This window comes from Sinocyclocheilus anshuiensis, unplaced genomic scaffold, assembly GCF_001515605.1.
Source record: "Sinocyclocheilus anshuiensis isolate Anshui unplaced genomic scaffold, SAMN03320099.WGS_v1.1 scaffold1296, whole genome shotgun sequence".
In the NCBI taxonomy this organism is placed as follows: Eukaryota; Metazoa; Chordata; class Actinopteri; order Cypriniformes; family Cyprinidae; genus Sinocyclocheilus; species Sinocyclocheilus anshuiensis.
This window is the reverse complement of record NW_015542415.1, coordinates 18569-28568: the sequence shown is the minus strand read 5'-3', so window position 1 is coordinate 28568 and position 10000 is coordinate 18569. Positions and strand designations below refer to the sequence as shown.

The 10000-nt window shown below is 35.7% G+C and overlaps 1 protein-coding gene across 2 annotated transcripts in view; it reads right to left on the bottom strand.

Moving 5' to 3' along the window:
• Positions 1-10000, bottom strand: part of LOC107693438 (MAP/microtubule affinity-regulating kinase 4-like) — a 19860-nt gene that overhangs the window by 8009 nt on the left and 1851 nt on the right. For both annotated transcript variants that reach the window (XM_016492829.1, XM_016492828.1), the window contains exons 2-11: positions 6075-6272; positions 4190-4243; positions 2663-2711; positions 2463-2528; positions 2203-2273; positions 2023-2079; positions 1489-1725; positions 609-728; positions 268-367; positions 1-109 (exon numbers count right to left, since the gene is read on the bottom strand). The exon at positions 1-109 is cut by the window's left edge and continues 1 nt beyond it. In XM_016492829.1, coding sequence (XP_016348315.1) covers positions 1-109; positions 268-367; positions 609-728; positions 1489-1725; positions 2023-2079; positions 2203-2273; positions 2463-2528; positions 2663-2711; positions 4190-4243; positions 6075-6272 — 1061 coding nt within the window. The remainder of the gene's footprint in view (positions 110-267; positions 368-608; positions 729-1488; positions 1726-2022; positions 2080-2202; positions 2274-2462; positions 2529-2662; positions 2712-4189; positions 4244-6074; positions 6273-10000) is intronic.

Sequence of the window (10000 nt, the reverse complement as noted above, 5' to 3'; positions counted from 1 at the left end):
TCAGTCTTCAGCCCCAACAATAGATATGTAGCTGTGGCTTCATTATATTTCTGATTAAGTAAAGAGTCTTTAATCTCTTCTGTAGTAAAACCCATCCCGACCATAATCTCTGGAAAGACAAAGAAATCAGAGAACAGAGAGGAATATTTACAAACACAACAAGTCTCTTTATTCTAAGGATAATTTGAACACAACAGTAAAATAATAATAGTAGCAAAATACATAGTAAAACACTTGAATCAGTTTCCTACTGGTCTACATGCTCACCAATGCGGTTGGGGTCACTGTAGTCCTCTGCTGGTTCAGTGTGAGGCTTTAGCTCATCGCTGTCATACCCTGCATTCATCCACTTATCCTTCATCACTTGCTGTGGAGGAAATACCAGCATCCTGATTACACAGAAACCTCCCAGCTCAGTCATTTAACTGCGCTGACTTCATAACTCGAATCACACACAAATAATTAGCAATTTCTAGCAAATGCATGCTGTATGCATTCTACAACACAGAAAGTTTACAGAGATATGACTCAGCACAGAGGCATCATATAATGTATCTGGTACAGGATTTGGTACGGCAGAGTGTATCCATGTATCTGCACATATGCACCTCTAGAGTGCAACGTTTGCTGGGATTGAGCACAAGAAACCTGCGCAGAATCCCCTCACAGTCTGTGGACATGTAGAAGGGCACACGGTACTTCCCCCTCAACACTCGCTCACGCAGCTCCTGGAAAACACACATGCACCAGCAAAATGTGTGACAAACAAATATCCGTGTGTCTTTAGACAAGAAAGTTACTAAAGAAATAAGGGTTTAAAGAACTTTTTAGGTCCAAAGTTAAAAAATGGTGCACTATTCTAAATTAATTTCTCTCATTTAGAGTAAGATTTTTTTGTATTACTTCCCATATTCAGCAGTGGAGCATCAAATTGCAAGACTTTTACATTGTTACAAAAAATAAAATGCTGTTCATTTGAACTTTCTATTCATTTTTAGCACCAAATCAATATATCAGAATACTTTCTGAAGGAACATGTAACACTGAAGACTGGACTAATGGCTGCTGAAAATTAAGCTGTCAACACAGGCATACATTTTATTTTAAAATATATTCAAATAGAAAACAGTTTAAATAAATAAAAAACAGATGCTTTATAGATGAACTGAACTCATTCCATAATTGATGAACTTCACACAGCTATTAAACTGAACCGAATAAACAATGAATTGACTTTAACTGAAAAATTGGATGTTTACTATTGTCCTCTTTTTAGAGCTGCTTTACAGCAGAATTGAATTTTGTTTGCATCATTGAAACATTATTTTCCTGTTTAACACTGTAAAGCTGCTTTGACACAGTCTGTATTGTATAAAGCACTATATAAATAAAAGCGATTGACTTGTATTTTGTTGTAAATACCAATGTAAGTAAGGTGTCAAGAGACTGGAATGGATCATAGTGGGTGTAGGAACAGAGTAACTGTACCTTGAGGTTCTGTCCATCAAAAGGAAGCGACCCACTGACCAGCGTGTACAGAATGACCCCCAGGCTCCAGATATCCACCTCTGGCCCGTCATACTTTTTTCCTTGAAACAACTCTGGAGCTGCGTAAGGTGGGGAACCGCAGAAGGTGTCCAACTTATTCCCCAACGTAAACTCGTTACTAAAGCCAAAGTCTGCTATCTTTATGTTAGCATCTGCATCCAATAGCAAATTCTCTGCCTGTAAAGACAGAAATAGTGAAAGAGATGGAAATATTTAAGTTGTACAGAACTGTGTGAAGGAGAGAAAAAACAGGACAGAAAGTGTTACAAAATGGCATAACATAGTGAGGCTGATGGGATCTGAAAAATCTGCATAATTCATACATTTCCTTTTGCAATTTTGCTTCTCAAGTAAATTTATATTGTGTTAAGGATATTTGGATATTTCTAGTGGAAAACAAGACAAAAATTCAGATTTTTAAAATATATTTTAATTTAAATTTAATTTTTTCATTCTAAAGATTCCAGCCCGTACCTTCAGATCCCTGTGAACTATATTCTTCTGATGACAGTAATGAACAGCTGACACAATCTGAAACAAAACGAAAAATAACACAACCCAGTTAAAACACATGAAACCAGAGGCTTAATTTGATGCAATACCATGATCTTTAATCCTGCACTATATGCTGCAGTGATAAGGTAAATGTCTCACCTGTCTAAATTTGGCTCTAGCCTCTAATTCTTTCATTCTCCCATGAGACACCAGGTAGTCAAACACCTCACCTGGAAAACCAAATCACACATGAATAATATCCCAAATATCACAGATGCACCTATAAATATTATGTTGACCATCAAGTCTTTTTGCATTGTTGCAGCATTATGTTGGCCACACTAGAATTAAGTTATATTTGTTTTCTATTCTTAGAACAAAGTTATATTCCATACTCCAGTATGTACATGAGAGCTCACCTCCACTTGCATATTCCATCACAAGATAAAGCGTCTTCTCTGTTTCAATAACCTCAAAGAGTTGGACTGTAATATACAAGAGTAGATGACATGAAATACTTTTTGTAAACTTACATTTAAACAGCAATAGCTAATTATTTTGTATTGTAATTATTATAAAAGCAGCAGGCTTGCATTTATTGCATTTTAGTGCATCTTACCAATGTTGGGGTGGTGGAGAGTCTTCATGATCCGCACCTCTCTGAACAGCTGCAAAAGAAGAGAGAACAAAATGATTATCAAGAATAATACATACCATTTAAATCATTCCCAGAATAAATTGATATTCTTCATCTACATCAATAATTACGAACATGAAGCCTTCATGTAGGAAAGCAATATCCAGAAACACCAATCAGCTTGTGCCAAGTCATTTAACTCTCTGAATATCATCAGTTACGTTAACAACCCATCAGCCTGCGCCATCTAGAGTTTCATGACTAAACTATATTATATATACTTCTGTATTTTGTTCTCTCTCCATCTGTACGCAGTACTCAATATATAATCCCTGTTGCTGTGGAAACCTCAGGATGGAGTCTTGAACCTGCAGTTCAGAAGTAATGGCTTTGATACACCCCTGGTTCCTTTAATTCACATTATTGGATGATAAATATACATTTACACGTGAAGGCACACACACACACACACACACACACAGTTGAAAATGTAAAGATTAAATCAACCCAGTCTGTCTTCTAGTCAATACAGATGTCTAATGAAATGTTTGGGAGGAGCTTGTACAGCTAACCTTGTCAATCATATCACAAGAATATATGAGCAGCTGTTTTCCACACCCATGTAGGTTACTGAGGCTTGTCGATTCATAAGTCAATCACATTACACTTCTCTTTTTTATCACATTGCCTCAATCTCTCATAATGATTAAGCACAATATTACGTTTATTGAAAAACTGCTATTGTCAGTTTAAAGTCAGCATGAAATACATCTTTTAAGTATGTTATCGATTTTGGTGGGGATGTTGAATTGATATGTGTTTTCATGTTCTCATTCCTGTTTGTATACTGTTAATAAAAAAAAGTATGTTATTGATCTTATTGTGAATTATTCATCCTTGCATATGTTTTTTTTTAAACCTTGTTTAAAAAGGTTTAAAAAAAGGTTTGTTGTTTAAGTTACTACATTTAAAATTTTGTACACTTACCCACAAAAGGGTAAGTGCTGAGTTGTGAGTGCTGAGATTTAATGTAAGATCCCTCCAGATGAGTGAAAACCACTGATTTCACAAGCGTGTTAAAAGTCAGAAGCATTTCAAGCATAGCTTTGTCAATAATCAATAAAAATCTCGATGTATGCTCAAACTCAGTGCTATATTTGAGCAGTGGGCTTCAGTGGGAGGATTGAAGGCCGGTGATAATCTATAATGAGACAGATGAGTCACTGGTGTACAGGATAGAGTGCAAACTCAACAGCGACATTAAACACTAACAGCACACACATATTACTGCAATACTTCCAAGAGCCTCACACTGTTCTCTCTCTCTCTCTCTCTCTCTCTCTATATATATATATATTTGAGGTGCTCAATATTTTCTGGACATTGGATAATGTTTACGTACAATGTCCATATTTTTTTCCTTTTATGTGCTATGTTAAAATGACATCATTGCATGGCATTGTGACAGTTGTATTAATAAAGAAAAAATGTCTTGAAAACTGGTCTTACCTTTTGGAGGCTGGTTGGGTTCAACTGAGTCTTGTCGATAATCTTTATTGCAACCTAAAAATGCAATGCACAATTAGTGATTTAAGCTCCAAATAAAATTTCTCTTATGCCAGACAGATAGCCCCCAAAAAAGTCTTAATTGTTTGTGATCAAACCTGATATAGTGTCATTTGACATTCATTAGTTTAGGCTTTTATCAAAACAAATCTTGCTGGATGGGGAAACCAGATTAAACAATTCTTGGTTACAAAAATGAGAATATGTACACTACTATTCAAAATGTATTTGATCAAAAAATAGAGTAAAACAGTAATAGTGTAAAATACAATTTAAAATAGCCATTGCTGTGATGGCAAAGCTGAAGTTTCAGCAGCCATTTCTCCAGTCTTCACTGATCCTTCAGTAATTTTTCTGATATGCTAATTTGGTGTTCAAAAAACATTTCTTATTATCAGTGATGTTGAAAACAATGTTGTCAATGTTGTAAACAGTTGTGCTGCTAAATATTTTTTGTAAAAAAAATTTGATGCATTTTCAGGATTCTTTGGTGAATAGAAAGTTTAAAACAACATTTATTTGAAATACATCTTTTTAATTTCTATTATAAATGTCTTTAATGTCATGTTTTATTAATTTAATGCATCCTTGCTGAATAAAAGAATTACTTGCCTTCAAAAAGAAATCTTACGGACCCCACACTTTTGAACAGTAGTGTATTTGACTCCACTATATATCATAGTATATGAAGACATCTGTGTCAGGATTTTAAAAGTACTCCTTGCTTCAGAGCTTTGTTTATTTACAGGAGTGACAACCACATTCAACAAATTAAAAAATTCAGGTGATCACCAAATTTATTCATTAAATGTGTAGTGTGTACAGAGCCAAACTGTTAATGCAATGATGTAATTAAAAGTGCATATAAGTCTCTTTTGTTCTTGTGTGGCGCTAGTCAGAGCCAGAGCTATGTGTCTTGACTCATTTGCAAATTCACATGCCAGTCTCTCTCCACCATAGCTGCTCCCACCAGCCATGTGGTCTAGAGGCAACTCATACTGTACAGTTCAAACAGAGCACATGCTGTTAGTAGCAGCTAAAAAAAGAGCATAAACAAAACACTCTGTTGATGGGTATTTTATTATCTGATCACTAATATTACTCTGGTCAAAAATAGCACAAAACTTTTAGCATCCATGTTACCTATTTACAGCCAAACTGTTGTAGTGGTTATGTCAGCCATCATGAGTCTGGGAGTGACGACTGTATTCCGTATACAAACACAACCATAATATACGGGGTTCCCATCTGTATTTAAATGCAGTTGTCACTCCCAAAGGTGTATACGTGGCTCCAGACTGCAAGTCAATTCAATTCAAGTTTATTTGTATAGCGCTTTTCACGATACAAATCATTGCAAAGCAGCTTTACAGAAAATTACGTTTCTACAATATATTTAGTAGTAGCTTGTCAGTGGTGACTATGTCAAATTGACTGCCACAAGTTCACTATTAATGCTGCAAAAGTTTTTAAACTCTCTATTATGGTATTATCTAGAACTTTAAATATTTTAACACTGTATGCTGGCATGATTCTTTAAACATCATAATTTATTACTGTCCAAGATTATTAAAGCTCTCTGCTGCCCACTAAAAAGACCACCTAAAATCACACTATATCAGCTTTGGTTTATAAAAAGTAAACGTGGGGGTGGAGTTGTTCACACTTAAGTTGTACCACTTTAAAAATATACCACCAGCTCACATTACAGCTCACAAGTGTTCTGATGATAAGGAGACATAATACAGCAGCTCCTGTACCAACATCTTATCACACACTACTGGTTTTACCTATGTAAACTCTCTCTTTTGCAGTCTTTCTCTCTCACCTCTTTGCCCGTGAGGATGTGGCGGGCTAGTTTGACTTTAGCAAAGTTGCCCTTGCCGATGGTTTTGAGGAGCCGGTAATTTCCGATGTGTGGCAGCTCGTCTGAGCAAGAAGCCATGGAGTTACGACATCTCGCACCCAGTGAACGACTCGACACATTTGTTCCCTTCTCTGAACGACTCGCCACCAAAGACGCATGCTGGACAGAGAGACAGACACAGGGAACATTTATTACAATTAATTCAGTTCAATTTGGAAAAAATGGATTGGACTAAACAGGAGGTTATGCTGAAGCAAACAGAAGGAAGAAAAAAATGGCCTTAAAGAAAGAAACCCGCCTGTGACTCTAGCCAGTCCAAAGGACAAGTAATGCAGATCACAGAAATTGCATTTAGAAACAAATTTTTTTTAATTGTAGAATAGAAGAAAAACCAAATGGGAGAGTGGAAACTGTGGTGAAAAAGACCAATGCTACAGCACTGACCAACTGCACCAGATTTCAAAATCAAATCCTCATTTACTGATTTAGCTCTTACTTCACACACAAAAATCAGTCTACATGTATGATGAGCCACACAACTGTTGTAGTATCTAGCAATTAGTACTGATTGATTGATTGATTGATTAAACTATATTGTGAGCATTTCTAAAAAGAACAATGTTCACTAATGATGCATCAAAATTTTGACAACCGTAAAAAGTTTGCAAGGGCCAAAACAGTGACATTTAATTAGCTCTTCTCTGATGACATATTTTGACCATTTCAGCATCTATTTCATGCACACAACAAAATATAATCATGGCAGCAGTGTGGACATACTTCATTGTGACCAGAAAGGATGCTAATATGTAAAATTGTGTTTGGCTGAAATATCGAGAGGCAGCTTGCTGCTGAAGAACTCTTCTACGACTGGTTTAATTTATCACCCAAGAACACAACACGCTGGAAAGCATATTAAAGGGGTCATATGATGCTTTTTTAAAGATAATTATTGGTTACTGAAACCACGCCTTCTTTCTTTGCGTGCACATTTGGGCCGCATTATGCAAATATTTCCACATAGTGAGGTAGATATGTGGGGGCGTGTTAGAACGAGCCGTTTTAGGGGGGCGTGGCAGAGTCTTAACTTTGATAAAGAGTATCTCTTTGGTTTTGAGACTTTAGTCTTTGCAACTTCAGGGATCTTATCTATGCACAATCAGCTTGTAACACTCCAAAGAGAAAGGAAAACTTGAAATCGCATCATATGACCCCTTTAAGTTCAATTACCCAATTTGTCATATTTAATTACTCAAACTTTATTTTCTGTTTTGTTTTTGTTTTTTTGGCTAAATAAAAACTTTAATTTCGGTTTCAGTGTTCAGGTAAAAAATTATTTTCAGTGCATCACTATGTTTATACAGTTACAAAGTGGGTTTGTAAAAAAAACAGTCAACAGAGCTCTCAATATACACACACAATGAATTAAACATCTGGTGCCACAGTAATAGAATTAAATCAGAATTGGAAAAAAAGAAAAAATAACTTGCATTTTGTGTGCCTTAATAGTCTTTAGAAGTATTCAGAAATACATAAATGTAAGGGGAAATTAAGATAATTCATCTTGTTTTTTATAAACATGAAAACAACATTTACATTTTTTTTTATTAATTATTATTCAGATTGCTAATGTGATGATGGTATACGAGAGTGTGCGGGAAAACTGAGGTTAGCATTGGTGTGTGAGTAATTCAGCCCTATAATACAGGATTAACTTACTTTGCCTTGGGGGTTTTAGTCTGCCACAGCTGAAACTAAACTTCTATTTAGATTAGCACATTTAAACCTGACTGAGCCCTGAACACTCAGGCTAACATCTGGTAAAGTTTCCTTAACGGCTCCAACTGTCCCCTTAAGAGGGGATAGGAAGGAGCTCACACGGAAATCAAAACATGCCCAGGTCCCCATCTGCACCGCTGACCACAGGATTACAGCTCAGGGATTGAATAAATTACTCACAATGCCCTGCCCTACTCTTACTGGACTCTACCTCATACACACTATATACAAAATATGCCAAATTGTACATACTGTGCACTAGCTCTCATTCTTTTTTTTTTTTTTTTTATTATAACGAAAGAAAGAAAGAAAGAAAAAGAACGAAAGAAAGAAAGAAAAAGAACGAAAGAAAGAAATTATCACAGACTGTTATGAAACTTGTCCCTTGAGAGAAATCCAGCCAGGAGCATGGATGGGTGTTAAGTAATCTTAGTCCAGTTCTGGCTTAACAAGGTACATACATATACTTTTGTCACATACTAAGATGCCTTCATTTAGTTGGTTTTTGATGGCATAGATGTATCCTCTGTGATATCTCAGAATCATGTGTTTATTTCGGCAGTTGTTCTAAAGTTGTTCTAGATGGTGTCTAAAGGAATTTTTTAATTAAAAGATAACATTAACAATAGAAAATGTTTCTCAAGCACCAAATCAGCATATTACAATGATTTCTGAAGGATCATGACACTGAAGATTCTGAAGTGGCTGCTGAAAATAAAGGTTTGCAATCACTGGGGGGGGGGTTCAACTGTAATATTACGGTTTTACTGTATTTTATTATTGTTTTACTGTATTATTGATTAAATAAACAGCCCTGGTAAGAATAAGAGACTTCTTTAAAAGCATTTATATATATATATATATATATATATATATATATGTGTGTGTGTGTGTGTGTGTATGTATACGTCTATGTATGCATATACTGTATATGCATACATATACTGTATATGTATGCATATACAGTATATGTGTGTGTATGTATGTAAATATTAGGGATGCAACAATACAGTTAGGCTACGATTCAATACACACCTCGGTTTTTTTAACCAGTTTTAGGTTCAGTTCGGTTCTGATGAATTGGAACATCAGAGTTTTTTGTTTTTTTTTGCGATTTGCAATTTAAAATGTGATTTTTAAAACAAAAACTGGAGAAAAACATGAATTATCATATGTCTACTTCAAATTTCTTTTGAGAGAAGTATTATTTTTCCTATTTTTACCCCAAAATAGGATGGAGTGGCTAGTATTGAGTGCTATAAATAAACACATGTAATGTTTGTTTAATTCATACTGGAAGCCAGAGGGCGCCCTCGCGCAGAAACTCCGCATATGTATCACATAAAGCTGGCCGCGCACTAGATGATTTTCAAATCTTAAACGGTTTTAAAACCATGGGAGACCACAGACATGAAGACAGTTCAACTGATTTTTAGCCTTATGATCCTCTGAAACATGTTTGATATTTACGATTTGAGTTCGGGGATGCTCCGTCTCGATCGGGAGCAGATAAATAACCGTAATGACACCACACAACAGAGAATTTTTGGACAAAAAATCATTTGTGACAAGCCTCAAATCGGGCCACACACCCCGATCGTTTGGGGATGCAAATTGGGCTTAAAATCGGCCTTAAAATCGTCTAGTGTGCGGCTAGCCTAAGTAACAGAACTGATGAGGCTCCAGGAAATCCCTAATATGGACAAAGACATCCAGCTATCCTGTGACTGATAGAAACGTTTTGAATGATGAAACATGGACAATAAACACTCGACTCGGCAATGTACGGTTTATCTGTGTTCTTCAAGCCATCTCAGGTATTTTCTTAATAATTAAGTATATTTGTAATCCATTGCTAATCGTCATGTGTTGCTCTTTCAAATGCTCATTATATAATGCTCAAACTCACGGGCACACACAAAGAGAAATAAAAGTTGCGGAAGTTATTTAAACGCAAAACGAAAAACCACAATATACAAGCGCATATTGAACCGTGGCTGTCGTATCTAACGGTTCAATATTATATTGAGAATTGTCACACACACACACACACACACACACACACACACACACACATATATATATATATATATATATATATATATATA